The sequence below is a fragment of the Ptychodera flava genome, chromosome 13 (assembly GCF_041260155.1).
Source record: "Ptychodera flava strain L36383 chromosome 13, AS_Pfla_20210202, whole genome shotgun sequence".
Taxonomy (NCBI): domain Eukaryota; kingdom Metazoa; phylum Hemichordata; class Enteropneusta; family Ptychoderidae; genus Ptychodera; species Ptychodera flava.
The window spans coordinates 38,247,555-38,264,814 of record NC_091940.1 but is presented as its reverse complement, the minus strand read 5'-3'; the positions used below and the strand labels follow the sequence as shown (position 1 = coordinate 38,264,814).

The 17,260-nt window shown below is 35.3% G+C and overlaps 1 protein-coding gene across 1 annotated transcript in view; it reads right to left on the bottom strand.

The window, feature by feature from the left end:
• LOC139148402 (zinc finger protein ZFPM2-like) overlaps positions 1 to 17,260 on the bottom strand; it is a 64,796-nt gene that overhangs the window by 16,356 nt on the left and 31,180 nt on the right. The window contains exon 4 of the mRNA XM_070719840.1: positions 16,644 to 16,868. Coding sequence (XP_070575941.1) covers positions 16,644 to 16,868 — 225 coding nt within the window. The remainder of the gene's footprint in view (positions 1 to 16,643; positions 16,869 to 17,260) is intronic.

The following is a 17,260-nucleotide window of genomic DNA, read 5'->3' as shown; positions in this document are numbered from 1 at the left end:
CATACAAGTCAGCTAGCCACTAATCATGAATTCCCATAATGAGAACTGTTACACAGAAAACCAAGTCATTGTCAATGACATAGTCTCTGGGAAATATAAATTTGACAAAGTGCAACTGTCAAAGTGTACAAATGTGATTGTAACTGCAGTATCTAATTCCAGAAGTACCAAATAGGCAAAAGAATGTTTCCTTTTTGCATAGAAGTGGTAACAAATGCTGAAAGTGCCTTGCGTTCATTTAGACAAATGGGATCATAACATGGAAACTACACAAATGTAGAGGGCGCTATCACATACAATCTTTAATGACTTCTTGATTATGCATAAAGTATATTGAACGGGGTGGACTTGAATGTGCCCGTGTCAAGCTGGCGATAGAACTGTTTTGGCAAGGTCAGGTTTTGTGAAAGATGATAATGGTGGTAGTGAAATAGTCCAAGGTTAGAAATTAAGGCACTTATCTTGCAAGTAGTGATGGACATATTTCAAGTCAAGTGATCATACAGGGCGCTATCACATGTAATCTTGCAAGGGTAGCTGGTGTTGTGTTCCTAGTGAACTGGATTGGGTTGACTGTAATGTGCCTCTACAATGCTCAATAGTGAATAATGTTGACAGATTCCCAAGGTTTTGTAGAGGACGATTGAATCATAGTTAAATACTTCTAGTAGAAATCCAGATAAAAAGTATATCCACTGCAGTAATGAAAAGTATGTAAAGGTACGAACATGCATTTCACTAAATTGCACATGTGTATACAATATATTTCACACATGACAACAATATCAGATTTCTGTCATGGTGAAAAGTACTACATGTAATAGGTATGTAATGTAATCAGGGTAAGCATGAGAAAAAAATCAAAACAAAATGGCTGCCTGCCAGCCACATTGGATCATATCATGAAGAACTTTGACGTGCACATCTAAGTCAAAGTGTGTAGTCCTCGTGCCAAGTTTAAAAGAAATCTGTCCAGGCATGTCTTAGTAATGGCTCTGGACATGAAAAAAATTGCAAAAAAATGGCCGCCAGGCAGCCATATTGAATCATAGCACAAAACTAATCAAAGTGCATATGTATGGTATAGTGTATTATCTTTGTGGCAAGTTTAAAAGAAATTGTGCAAGGCCTGTCTGAGATATCTACTTGGATGGATGGATGGACATATGGATGGACATACGGGCAGAGCCCAGATAAGTCCCCCGGACTTCGTCCAAGGGGACTGACAATGTGCAATTACTTGACATTTACCATACAGAAAGAGTGATTTGTATCAGTGGATTGTCTTTTGTTCATAATAAATACTGGAAGGGTGAACTGAGATAATTGAAGAGAAATTTTGTGAAATATGATGATTTATTACAGCAATTGTAAAGAGTAATTTTGTCTCAGTGGTTTTCCTTTCATTTTTAGTCAATACTAAAAGGTTAATTGTGATAATTAAAGAGTAAGTTTTGTAGTATATGATTATTAAACAGCAATTGAATGTGTCTTTCCCTAAGAACCTCTGCCATTTAAGAACAATGATACGATATTGTCTGTACAACTGGTAGATGAGTTTACCTGTCTACAATACACACGACTGTATTTTTCTGTGCTACATACGACTGTCTTGCTTACAAATTCCAGCAAGAGTAATTCTCACATAGTACGAAATCTAACAAGATGAAAACTCTGCTCCAATTAGATTGGTAGTTGTGTAATGTAGCACACATAATCTATGGTTCCAATTCTTCACCTATCTTGCTTTCACTCTAATATATTTTTGCTTTTCTTGTTACATCTGTGTGTATTGCATCATCAATCATCTTCTCGATAGCCAATTGACGATGGAGCGGCATGTGACATCCACATGCAGGAGTGCATACTTCCATTTACGGAATATAGCTCGCATCTGTAAATTTCTCCTACATTTGTCACTTGAAAGGCTCATTCAAGCTTTCATTTTTTCTAAGTTGGACTATTGTAATGTACTGTTTCTTGGGCTTCCTTTATGTTTACTACGGAAACAGCCAGTTCAAAATAGCACGGCTCACCTATTGTCTAGCAGTATGATCACATATCTACTGTTCTAAGATCACTTTACTGGCTCCCAATTGAGTGTAGAATTGAATTCAAAGTCTTACTATTGGTTTTTACGTCACTTCATGGTCTTGCCCCTATCTATATTATTGATCTTATAACACCCAGGAGTATTACGCGTCGTCCGCGTTCTTCAGATTCAGGCTTGCTTGAGGTTCCGTTCACGAGGTCTTCTTCATATACAAATGGGCCTTCATGGAACGAGTTTACCAGCTGATATTAGAATGTGCAATACCGTTGATTGTTTTAAGAAAAGTCTATAAACGCATCTTTTCCACAAAGCTTTAAATTAATTGTCTTTTTAGATTTTTAAAATTTCCATTGCCTGTTTTTAGTGTCAAGGGTTTGTTTGTATTTTTACATTTGTGAACCGTCTGGAGCATTTTACGATTTACGGTATAGAAAAATAAAGATTATTATAATTTATTATTATTATGTCATCCTGATTTGCCAAATATCACTAATACTATATATTTTGGAAACAATGAAACGGATGTTTACTATCGTAAAAGTGGACATTTACATGATTCAATCATAGCTTGACAAAGAGTAGGGCAAAACATCAAAGAATGCTAACAAAACCAAGTTATTATACATTTGGTAATTGAATTTTACAGATATTTCTTCTGGTAATAATTACCACTTTCATGATTCCATCATGGTTTGGCAAAAGCATGGCAAAACATTAAAGCAAGCCAATAAAACAAGGTTTCTGCATAGATAATTTTGGATTTTTACGGACATTCCTTCTCATAATAGTTAATATTTTTATGATTCAATCTTGGTCTGGCAAAAGCAGATCAAAACATCAAAGAATGTCAATAAACCACAGTTATTATACATTGGTAAGTTGGACTTTTTATTGAGCATAGTGTGCCCTACAGCCTCATGACTTCTGCACATTCTTAACAGATTTCTAGCGCGGAGGCGCCTGGTGTTATACCACATCTCATATTTTGAGTAAGGTCAAAGCATCTTAATGGCCTTTATGACTTTGTTATTATCAATTTTCATTATTATTTCATTACAAAATTATATTATTAACGCTAAAATTACATTTCATTCAACGGTCTCCCTGGGGTACTATTTTCAAAAACATATTCCTCATAACTGCTTGTCCTTGCTCAGTACTGTGACGACTGGATGTTTTCAATAATTGCGAAATATTAAATGGTAATGACATGCAATTAGGAAATCATTCATCTGATGATGATAACAATTGTGTCAGTTCTCAAACAGGAATTTCACACAACTCCACACAACAGAAATAACAATTCCCACCTCTGGTATATAATTTTCAGTGTTTCTGAAATCACTTGACACTATCCCCAATGTATTTATTGCTTGAACTATTGAAGGTATTAGTCATGATCAAAGTAAAATAAATATTGTCTACTGAAAAAATACTCTCCTACATTTAGACAGTCATTTTTCTTTTCATAAGCTCTGACTGAAATGGCAATAACTTTACTGAAAAGTACTGGTACGTTACTTGTTTTCAACAGTTCCATTGAAATCTATGGTCTACAATAGTGGATCTGGCTTCTCATGTTAACAAGAATAATGGTTATTTCCTAAAAAGACATCTCATTTTCAATGTCACAATTTTTTAGGAAATAATAACTTTTAAACCACAACAGTCAAAGGAACTGGCAGTACATGGCCTATCAGCATCAAATTCACCCGATGCTTATACATAAAACAAAAGTAGTGAATTTCCCATCAAATAAAGATATCTGCATGTAAATAATTGCTAACTGCTGGGAAAATAATACTTGAAATACACACTTTGTTGTGACAGAGTGCAACTGACAGTTATGGCAATTTACTGAGTGTGACATTTGGCACACATTCACAGTGAGATCTGATTTTGCAGTTAATTTCTCCCTGCATTCAAACACAGTGGTACATCATTTGTTGACATTGTCCTGCCTCTACCAGCTATTTCAATGTCAGTGATTTCTTGTGCTATTTTTTCACCTGTTTTTGACTAATGAACATGGTAGATCAAATATTTAAAAATCCATCGCGATTAAGTCCATATGTATGTCAAACCTGCAGCTTTCCTACCACTTACATTTTACTAAGTGCAAATATTAGGCTAAGACTTGTTTTTGAAAAAGTGTTTAAAAAGTATAAGTAGGTAACATGATTCATATCTTATCTAATAGTAAGATTAATGACTAAATTATGATATTTCCCTCCTATAGAAGGACAGTATCAACAAACTGTTTTGAACAACTTTCCATTATTACCAAGCATACTTTCAAATATGAACATGTATATTCAGTTACTACGAACAACTCTTTAAAGAAAAAACAGAAAATTTTGGCTTACAAGTTAGTGTTTTGTTACAGTTAATAATGGTGATGCAAACATGCATTAAGGCTCAGAGTTGAAATTATCTTAAACTGACAGCATAGAGTAAACGTAACCATTAGATTTCAATATTGCATATGCTAAACCACCTATTCTGAGAAAACAGTACTGGAATTTTCATTACTAATACAGATTACACCAAATAGATTAGATAGATTACACCATCACTATAGATCACACGCAGCTACCCCACACTCTTTTTATCTGACTTATGCCCAGTAAAAGAAGGGAAATAGCATGAATATAGCAAACAGAATGTTTGCATACAGCTTTGCATACTGTGAGGTAACATACCAACAAATTATAGTTGATATCAAACTGTAGACACTGATACATGCTGCCTGATGGCTAATTAAATGACTTTGAGCTTTGCATACCTACTAACTGGAGTTGTTTTTGCGGTATAATGCTGTGCTTGAATTCAAATTGGATATCGTAAGAGCACGATAATGTGAATATTTAGGTCATCCAAAATAGGGTATATCCTGTACAACTTTCACTTTTAAAGTGTAGCGATATTTTTGTCTTTTCACTAGTTGACAGCTTTTTCAAGTCACAAATACATACAATGTACGGTACGCTGGTACTTCACAGACAGAGCCATATGTACAGTTCTATTTTCTTTTCTGATTGATGGCACTTATCTTTCAGGGACTGCAGTAAAAGCATTTTCTGGATATTTTGTAATACCAGACTGTAAGGATATAATGGATCAAAGTATGTGCTATAAAAACATATAGACTAATAGATTTACACCAGCCTTCACATCATTTACAATGAGTTATGATGCTGATGCTATTACGATGTTGCTTTTTTATCAGCCCATGACTGAGAGATATCATTTATGTTTAACATATGAACCATTCAGTGTACTTAGATGACACATGTAACAAGGAAATTATAATCTACTTTTTCATGTACTTGTAGCCTGGTGAAATGGCAAACAAGTTTTTAAAAACTATCTACTGTTGATTGACCAATCAGAGTGCTCAATTCAGGGTGTTTTATTTACTCGTAAAGCCTTGGTCACCAAATTCCAGAAACGAATGACAGCGCCGTAGTAAAGTACTGTCCAATCAAAAGTGAACATGTTATATTCTGTAGACATCTGGTACGTTTTAATATTCAAATTTGGTAACACAGCGGAAACCAGCTGCAACACAAAATCTGCTGTGCCCTAGGGCATTTATATAATGTGCCCTAGGGCATTTATAGGATGTTCCATTACATTGGAAGGCTATTTCACAAATAAAAGTTTTAATTCATATCCTAAACATGTTACATTGACAAAGGGGACGGTTGACGTAAACACATTGAAAACGAAAATATATCAGTTAGGGGCGATAGTTTTTAAGTCGGATAAAACCCTCGTACTCGGGCTATTCTGGTATATAAAGTCCGGCCTCGACATTTTATCGCTTGGTTGGACTTTATATACCAGAAGAGCCCTCGTACTCAGGCTTTATCCTATACATAAAGCATGTGCAAAAAATAGTGAAGATATTCCATCAGCAGAACCATTTACAATATGTATTGAATAGGTTTCTACAAGACAGTCCTTTCATTTGAGTTTGGTGAAGTGAAGTTTAGGATAGGATAGGATAGGATAGGATAGGATAGGATAGGCTAGGCTAGGCTAGGATAGGATAGGATAGGATATAGGATAGGATAGGATAGGCTAGGATAGGATAGGATAGGATAGGATAGGATAGGACAGGATAGGACTGGATAGGATAGGATAGGATAGGATAGAATAGGACAGGATACGATTGGATAGGATAGGATAGGATAGGATAGAATAGGACAGGATAGGATTGGATAGGATAGGATAGGATAGAGTAGGGTAGGAAGGAAATTTTTATGGCACCTTTTATCCAATAGAGGATGCTCACTGGCGCTTGACAGAAAATGTTACAGATAAATCACTCTCCCAAAGATGTGAGGCTCTAGCTTTGTCTTGAAAGTTCAAATTTTTACCGTCACAGTGTGTAATTCAATCAAATGATACTGTGTATAATCCTCTATGGATGTGGCTAGCTAGCATGATCATGTCAATATGTACATACATGCCATTCAATAATCTATCCCCTTTCTAATAGACTTTGGCATGATGATGGTGACTCCACAAATACATTGACATTGAGTTGTCAATTTGACTGTGCAATAACTGTCACCGTATTGCGTCTATCAAAGCACACAGTCCCCAGTGCTATCAGACAATTGATATGGCATTGAAATCAACTCTGTGACACTAGCAGTATGGTTTTCCAGTGTGTTTTACTCCCTTGTGTCAATACCCATTGTTGGAGAAATTTCATCCTTTTCCAAATTGTAAAGGAAATGCACTCTGTAGTACTTGAAAACATCTGCGAAATATAAATTAGTCTCCATGTTATCAATTTTATGTACTTCCGATCAATTGTTTTTGAAACTTGTTACAGAATCACAAATCTCATGGGCCGTTGCCTGGGAAACGAACAGAATGAAACAAACAATATGTTAGTTTTCCATTGTTGCACTGCTTGGTTTCATATGGCAGACCCACTTAGTCGAACTACAGTGAATGTATACAGCCAGGAATACCATTGTACAGTAAAACTGTCTAAACTGAATAGTTGGGGGACTAAAAAATTGTTCAGTTTGGAGAGGTGTCTGGTTTATAGAGGTCCTTTTAACATAGACTTCTATTGAAATGGGACTGGGAAAAGGGTTCAGTTTAGACAGGATTAAGTTTAGACAGGTTTCACCGTATTACAAAGAATTCAAATCTCTAGAGTTTTCAGAAACAGAGTAGGTATATCTAGCAACCACGGTACAAATACATGATATAACTCATGATGAAATCTGAATACAACTAGTCTTTGTGCAAAACATGTGGATTCTGTTTTATTCAGAAACAAACTACAAAATGAATTAGGTATTTTTATTCAGATGATCTGTTTTTACAACTATATGACGAGAAAACCAATCTTTTTCCCCAATTGCAAGTTGATGTTGTGGTTAAAATCAAATCAGAAAATAATTTGTATTCCCTGTGAGTAAATCTTTGAGCACAACAAACACAGAGGAGGAGACAGACGCCAGCTCTGACATCTCATGTCAGTCTGCTGCAAATTATTGTGAATACTCTGTTGAACTAATGCAATCAGCAATGCTGCCTTTCATTAGCTTTTACATGTTCCCCCTGTCATCTTTCACTACAATCCATGAATATTAATGCCTCTACAACAAAGGAAGATGTTTAATTGTGTCATGTGGTACCAGCAAGAATTTGTCACAAGCTTCTATTTTCATTCTGAGCAGCACAAGTCAGGATGGATAAATGGCAAGAGCAACCTTTATGATTGAACGTAGCACAAAGACAGAAACTCTGGCAATTATTCACTGATAATCTAATATGTACTCATCCATACCACTGTAATTTACTGTTGAACTGAAGAGTGCGTCTACAGTTGAAGTAGACACTTTGAAATTTCAAGGTTATACTGACAGTGTCAAGAGCACAACAAATCATAGTCTTTCCATTAAAGTTACCATACAAGGACAAAAAGGTCTTTGTATTGATATCGTGTAAGTTCGTAAAATATGATGAAAAACTTTCACAACTTTCTTGGAAGTCATTTTCGTTCAGTTCCTGCCTTTCACTTCAAATTGATGAAATACTGAACAAGGGTAATACTGCATGTGTATTTTTTCCCCTTTTTAAACTTTAAACTTTTGACATTTTCTGATTGAGACCCAAAGCTAAAACTGAAATGACGTCAATCAACAGCTTACCATTAAAGGAATCTCATTTACAGTACATGCATCAGGAACACATCTCATCACAGTAGCTAAATGATTTATAAATTAATGGGTTTTAAGTAATCCCTGCCAAATATGAAGTGTCACAGGAGATTTTTAAATGAATTATTTGCAATACACTGACTGTATAGAGGGCACTCTGAAATTACTTCAAAAATAAAAAGAGCCAATAACATGTTAGAGGTAGTACAATAAAAACACATTATATCCAGTCACAATTTTACAATTTCAAGAATGGGCATTGATGTAAGTAACAATTGGAATAAACTAACAACAGCTTCATTAATTTGGATGTTATGGAATTTTTTATTATGACCACATGTTAAAATGCCATATTCATAAATCACTCAATGCCATTGGGAAATTGCAGTAAAAGATTTTAACTCTCTAACTAATGTAACACTCACTTTCCATTTTGCCCCTTTGTCTTTTAATAGTCTTAAATATCCTGAGAGAGAGACATTTTGGTATAATTATTGTTACTAAATATGATTGCTTTTACACCTCAAGCTTCAAAGAAGGCCCAAAACGAGCACTCATAACTTCATACAATAGATTTTTCCTTTAAGGGTATTTCACACCACATTGTAATTGATACTACACACACAATGCCAAATTTTACAACCAATTTAAACATTCTGAAACTTAAGATGTTGTGAATTCAACACATTAGTTTTCATAAAGGCAGGGATATTATAAAACAAGAATCCGTTTCGATATATTTCATTGATTTAATGCCACAGGACATAAACAGCCAAATATGATACTGCAGTGACAATGTTTCCAGCAGACCAAACTTTAATTAATAACAGTCAAAGCTTCATAGCACCAAATTATTATTTTTTTATAATTAATGGGTATAAGAGAACAAACAAAACACATTTACTAATTTTTAATTGCAAATCTGTTTCAGCCACTTTGTCCATCATAATTAATCAAGCCCATCCTCTCTTTCATTGTTAACAAAATTAAAAATTTCATCTCATGCATCTGTTATAGCTAGATTACCTTGTAAGAATTTGATAACACAAAGAGCTCTGTAGTCGTTAGCATCTGATGTCAATCATGTTGATAAACACTAGAAAGACAATGCACTCAATTGCAATCACCATTGATGGAACAATTTGGTTAAGTCAAACCATGATGGTGAAGGGGATATAAACACTTTCAAGTACTGGGGACAAGTAATATTGATCTCCTTGCAAGTTCATCATATCGGTATGATAACTGAAAAATGGGAAAACTGATTGTTACATTGCTCACCGCAAAAAAGCAAATTTCATCCACTTATTATGAAGGGGACCATAATCTAACTCAGACCATGTTCTCTTGAACAGTAAAATATAAATCAACTTCAACTATCTATTGCTTGATACTATGCTGTGACCCGGAAAAAAATAATGAAATTGATTCTGCACTGGAAACTGTAAATAAATAACATGCTGAGATAAAAGTTAGTTTCTATTCCCTCACATTGTCCTTGCTAAGTTGATTGTATCTGTTCTAGAGCAAAAAAGGTTTCACACAGGACAGCACTCAGTTTGAAATTCAATTTAGGTGACTGTGAACTTGAAATTGATAGGAAATCCAATAACAGAGCCAGTCCATGAGTTAATTGATACTGACAAAGCAGGTGTTATTGGCGTAGGTTTTACGTAGATTCCATTCACCTTGCCTTTCTTGAGAAGGAATCAAATTGATAAAAGTGATCATTTACTTGTCCATGAGCTAACTGAAATAAATGCCTCTGTTGAATGGAACCAATGATGAACTCTGTACTCCCTTCAGTGACTTTAAATAACAAGGCCAAATTGAACTCAGAAAGACCTGCAATAGACCTAGTTGAGATAGAGGGCATCCAATGCCATCTGTAGAAATTGAAAATATCTGCCATCTAAGTTGCAAAACCTGCCACCATATGTACTTGGATGCTTACAGAATGCTTACCTTTTAAGCATACCCAATGAAGCGATAAAGGAAATTGAAGAAATCGATTTCCACGTTTTAATATGCTAGTCATGAACAATGTCTTTCCCTCTTTGGACTGTTTTTCTCTCTCAGAAAAGTAGTTACATACAAACTATGGTAAGCCTAAGTTATTCATTCAAAGAATTACCTGGTCACCTTTGGAGCATTACCTGCCACTCAACCATTCAATGCTTTCTTTGACTCTGCTTTAGTTTTTCAGGAAATGCAATCCATCAAACTAAATGCAATATCTGTATTTGGTGCAATCAAACTGATTATTGAAATGAAAGAACGTCAAAGTGAGTGACTGATTCCCACATTATCAAACTGCCTACACTTGGAAATATCACACAGTAGAGTAGTAGCATTGTGGCTGATTTTTTTTGACAGTTTAGGCCTGCATCAATTTCTAGAATACAAACTTGAGAAATTGTCCCGGTGACTTAAATGTCAAAATCTTCTCTACATACCCCTGTCTGCATCAAACCAGAATGGCAACTAAACTAGTTTTGATATAAATCATTATTGACTCAATGCCGAACAAATACTACACATAAACATAAAACCTAGATACAATGTGTTGCTCTTCTCAAGTTTCATTCAAGCAGCAGTTGCTAAACCCTAGTTCTTGTCAAAATTGAAAATCCAAGTAAAATGTACCTCTGGAACAGATATTACAGTAGAACTTGTACAACACTTTGTTGCTCTACCATTTGTGTCAGCTCATTTTGAAGCTTATGCTTAGATAAACTTAGTACTGGCTTATTTTTCATGAAATTGAAAACTTAATTTTTCCCCCACTGAATTTTAAGTACTTTGTTCCCATAATGCCAAATTTTTTAAAGTGATCAACGATGCATGATTTTTTCAAACTTTTATCTGTGCTGTGTTGCTCTTACCATTACTGCCATGGCGAATCTTTTTCTGTCATTACTAACTCACTACTAAATAAGTCAGCACTTAAAATCCCTTGGCTACATCCTAACCTATTTTAAGATATTATTTAAGGTAGCGCACACCTTGAAATTAAAATTCTTCACCTTTTGTTCGAATGTCCCATAGAAAACTTTAAACCATTCCCTTGCCAAATCAAGAATAAATATCATGGATCATTATGCAAAATTTGGCACTGGAAACACAAATTACCTACTCTATACCGAGTAACAACTGAAATTCAAAATGGCTGCCATCCTTGTATTGACTCTATGGGGGAAAATAATTTTCATAAAAATAAAAAGCCAGTGAAACCCTTACATACTACATGAGCTTTAAAGACGAAGCCCCATAAGTGGTCAACCAAAACATTATCTGTCCCTGATATGCAGTCTACCATAGCAGAGGAAATGAGGCAACAATTCAGAAAGAAAATATACTGTTTGGCTTTTCTCCTACATCCATCAACTTTCCAATTATGCATGAAGTACATCTGTATCTCACTTGAATCTGTAATCCAGTTGCAAACAGATTTTAACAAAAAGATTACAGGTAAAGTACTTGTGAATGTTTTTTTTTCACCCTATATCCAAAATAATTTGTAAATGCACTGAAATGATTTCATCCTGCAACAAACTTACAAGTCTACTCCTAAGTGAACTATCAAAATAAACACCACTACCAGCTGACAAGTATTTCAAAAGTTACAAATTTCTAAAGAATAATTAACTATTTACCAATATGCAAACTTTTCAGATGAGGTTCGAGTGTGGCTTCATACTAATTATCTATCACAAAACCTGTATCATCACAGGATCTGAGGTTTTGGTGATCTCAATGATATTTGACATGTTCATCAATTTTCATGAAATGGAGAAGCTTCCTCTTGAAATACTATCAAGCATGGAAACCAAATCTTATTCAACATGAATCATTTCACAACAGTAAATTCAGAGTGACTATGTTGGGTTTCCAAGTGCAGAATATTTTCACTACATACCGCACAATTCTATTGTAGTCTTTACCTTACTTAAAGATAACTATGCATGTTTACTTACAGCTAAATCTTGATTCAAAATCTCACATCCAAAGAAATCTGTTCTATGCAGATTACTGTACTTGATAACTATTTTTATTTTCTTCATATAGGCATAACATTCACCAAACAAGTCATGTTGATTCAAAAATATTATAAGATTTTTCTTTATAAGAAAAATTCTTCTGTAAATTGATAATCATGAAAAAGCCATTATTTACATTGATATGTTATAAAATACACCACGAAATACTACAGACTTATTGGCACATCCTCAATGAATCTCTGGTGAAATATTTGAAATATGGCCACTCTAAACTAAAGCGCTATCTAGGTCATACATACTGACCAAGAGAGCTAAGATTGAATACATGACACAGAAATTAATTTAGTCCTCTTTCATTGATTTTTCTATTTTTAGCAGGAAAGTAGATCTGATGGTAGTAGCTTGTATATTGATGAGCAGACACACCTTTAAATATTCCTAGGAAAAAATGGTGTGTGTATTAATAGTTTTCCCCACAACATATTGGCAGTGCACAGGTGGTGACCAGTTTTTATAGCAGCTGTAAACAAAGACATTTGTAAATTTTCTCTGAGTGACATGATAAGAGTTTTTGTTTCTTCATCTACATAGCAAAACAGGCATGTCTTGCCTCAACACAGTATGGTGTGACGGTGTGTTCTTGCATGCAAAAGCATGGTATATATTACAGATGATGTAAATACGAATCATGCATTAATTCTCATCCCTTCTGTTAATGCCCTCAGGCAATACCGCCTTTAGTAAATTTGTTTGTTAATCAAGGTACTGTACTTTTCAAATGATTTACACGGTATGCACTGTGGTTATGAATATTCATATGATACGGAGTTGTGCAGAAAAGTACTGTTGCTCATGTCCGCCAATGAAGCGCATTTTTCTACTGAATGCCATTGAGGTAAAACGTGCCTCAGGGCCAGATATTTGGATTCTCAAACGTTTACAATTCTTTTCTGATCTACCACTTGTGGGGGCTCATTTTAAAGCTCTTGGAGAAAGAAAAAAGTTCACCATCTTAGTTTTTCAAAAATCCGGATTAGTTGTCCCATTGAGTGAACACAGGGATGGTGGCCATTTTGAATTTCAAATATCTCAAAATGTTATGCAATTTGTTTCGCTAGTTCCCAACTTTGCACGGTGACCCCCAATTTTTATTATTGATTTGGTAAGAGAATGGTTGAAAGTTTCATTTAAGAAAGTTAGAGCAGAAGTTCAAGTCTTTCACTTTCGAGGCACATACTACCGGTACCTTAAATCAGAAACCTGGTATCACCATGCACAACAAGTGTGTAGACCATACGTTATACTTTGCAATACTTATTTATACTATTCCATGGGCTATGGTTGGGGTCAGTTTGTCAAAATGACCTACATGTCAATGAGATCATTAACCTGAATTATGAAAAACACGCAAGCTCGTACACACTTCAGCTGCACCCTATCAAAGTTTACAAAACTTTACCGCAAAGCAACATCTTCATTGTCATTGCTGGCAAGATGGATAGCATGAATTTCAGAATCCAGTGGCCATTTTATGGCACTGCTAGTTGTTTATGGTTTGTAAATTCACAAAATTAATAGCAAGAAAATAGACTGTCATGTTCCAGCATATAAACATTTTCAAAGTCATGCCAAAACATTTTATTTCAATAATCTAAGTCAATAAAGCTAGTTGAACACCCAAACACTATGGTTTACAATTTCAAAATCCAAGAGAACACCAGTAATTATTTGACTAATATGCAACACCAGTGTGATATATATCTCTTTTTAAATCTGTAAATCAAGAGGAATGCATCTCTGGCATTACCTTGATGAAGCTGGAGAATTAAAAATGTCTTCAAAATACATATTTTAGTGGCAGTAAGGTCATTTAAAAATTAAACACATCAGGAAATACATGAATAGTCAATGTAAAGACTGCCATGCCTTTATTCAATTACGGTAACTAATTATATCCTTGAAAGAAATATTTCCTACGCTATGAGTAAGACAAATCTAGTCATACCTAACACATGGTAATCCTTATTGGTGAGACGCAATAAACTCACTCTTAAGTTGTAGTTCATATGACAGTGTTGCCATTGCTGAGGTACTGCATCAACAAATTTAATCAAAAACCATCAATTTATTCTATAGATCTTGCATGAAAGATAACTAGAAGATGCTTTAGACAACCGATTAATGTATCAGCATATGTCTCCTGGTCAGACATTATCTTTGTATCTGAGATCTCTTTCATTTGCGTACTTGAAACAACATGTTTTCAACTTCCACAGAAATATTGCTGGACAAACAAGCAGATTATGAAGTCAGGTGTTACTTAAATTTCTTTTGCTGTAACCAAGGCAGCTTACAGTTTGTCTGTCATTCAACTGCATACTTAAAACTTGGAGATTTCATTCTTAATAAACTCCAACAAAGCACAGGATATAACTTTCTTTCAGACACAAACACACTCCAGGCATTATTACAGAAATCCCTGTGCTTCTGGGTATATTTGAAGTAAGACAAGGAACCAGTAATTGTCGGTTTGGAAACATATTGAATTCCCTGGAGACAACTCTTTCAACATTCTCTGATGGAAATTTACTAATGGTGTTACAGAAAAGAGCTTAATGCAAAAGCCAGAGTGGAGAGATCTCTGTGATCTGCAAATCACAACACATCAGACTTCACAAGACATGCCTTTCAATTAGAACCGACACATACACTTAAGAGAGGCATAAAATGGCTTGCTATAACTAAATCTGCATTTACGACAAACGTGTTGAAAAGGCGACTCTATTAAGTGTAGAGAGCGCATTTATTGTACTTTTGGCATAATCTATCTCTTTGTATTAAACTTATTAACTGAGTTAAAGTTAAGTAAATGATCACTAATACTAGTGAATGGCGATGATCTGCCTGCATCTTTTGACAGCCAGCCATTACTTAGCCCAGGGCTATACAAGTTGTCTTTTGTAGAGACAGAGGCCAGGAAAACATCCATTCTTTAGCTTGTCATAACCGAGCAGCGTGTGCCTGTCTGCAGTGTCCATACATGTCACTCATAAACTAACCGATAAAAGCCGGAAGCCTACAAGTCAGAGCAATGATCAAGCTTGGCGGATAATGCCCTGAATCTCCCACGTTCCAAGATGTGTTATTTGCCAGAAAGACTCCAGCTGAATCTACACTAACTGAAGACACTTGTCTTGTTTGATTGAAGGTGGAGACATAGGCTGGCAATAAAGCTGTACAATTCAGCTTATCTGTCTGGCAAGTATTCCCTTGACTGAGAATAATCACATAACAATGTACAGACAAATCAAATAAAAAGAGCTGATTAATTGTATACTGGCGCTTGTCAATTTCATTACAATATTTTCTCCCAGTACAGCGTGTCTTCATAAAGTGTTGTCACTTGTTCACTGAAGGTACAACTTGGTATAGGGCATAAAGGATTCCAAACAGCACTATCAACATTCTTAAATGAGAAAATGCAGCATGCATAAAGGAATCAAATACTACACACAATGGTCACTGGTGTTTCCTGGCTGTTCAATATGATTGCAGGTTGACAGCAGGATAAAGTATCACCAATGGTGACTATATAATCACCTTGTCCGAGTACGGAATCAAATCATTATTCGATTGTAATTTTGTGAATATACACATGCAATTGCTATTCTTCCCTGAACACTGCACTTATCATAAGTCACAATAACAAGGTGTATCACATACTTTTTTAAAATAAATTTTGTGACGGCTTTCCAAAATAGAGGGGTCACTTCTTTTCCACTGTGCTGTTACAACTTGTATATATAATGACAAACATACTTTTCCATCACTTACATGAGCTAGCAGTGGAGTGAAATCAAACCACTCTGTGCTGCTAGTACAATTGCACACACACACAACAAAACTTGGTCATTCAACAGTTGTCACTTTCCTTGTCCATCCATCCATCCATCTCAATGCTACAATTTTGTCACCAATCTTTACTCTTGGATTAACTGGTCCTGATTCCTGGCTGTTGCAAGTTATAAAGACATGCATCTGACACAGCTGATCAACAGAGACACGTCACAGGAGACAAGAAAGATTTTGATGAATCAGCCACAGTCAATCTCATATCTGAGTTGAGTGTTCAGGTAGAGAAGATGCAGAGGCAAGTCCTACAAACCAACTAATAAGGCTGCATCATAGAACACATTCAGCCATTATCAATACCATTAATATACTGAAATATGAGAAATATGATCTCAGAAATAAATACTGTCCTCTCTAACAGCTGCTACAAAGTATAGAAGGATCAGATTATATGAATGACATGGTTGAGTGTAGATGCACTGGGAAACATAGTATAATGCCTGTGAAAGCAAAATAATTGGACAATTTGAGTATGAGACTCACCATTCTCTGCAGCTGCAGGCTGATTAGGACTGATGCTATTTCTGATTGTTGGTGATGGACTCTGCTGACACACCTGTGTGAATGTGAAATCAGTACAGCTATTCTCTCTATCAGAATCACCCTGGCTAGCTAGGACGTTATGGTTTGTCACTGCAGGCATGTACATTACACAAAATCTGTCAGCCTCTGCAACTTCTTTTGTTGTCTGGCACCATATCTTCCCATCTGAGATACAAAATATGTATACTTTGTAATTGACAAATTCCAAGTGAGCAATGGGAGTGTATGCCATGATGGATTGCGTTTTGACATCAAGGACTTGCTAAATGTAAAACTCACAGCCATGATATATTGTTATGGATCTAGAGTATCTCAGTTTCACATATGGGACTTTTATTATCTTCATATCATTTTGACTGTAGCAGAACATGTCAGGTAGAAAAATTATTTCTTTTTAATACAGCCTAAGGTTGAATGTGCCTTGGGAACATATATTCGGCCTCTCAAATTTTTTACATTTATTATATTCTTTTAGGGTGCTCATTTTGAAGCTTGAGGAGTAAAATAAACTTTTCACTGGCTTAGTTTTGTGAAAATCAGCAATTTTGTTTTCCCCC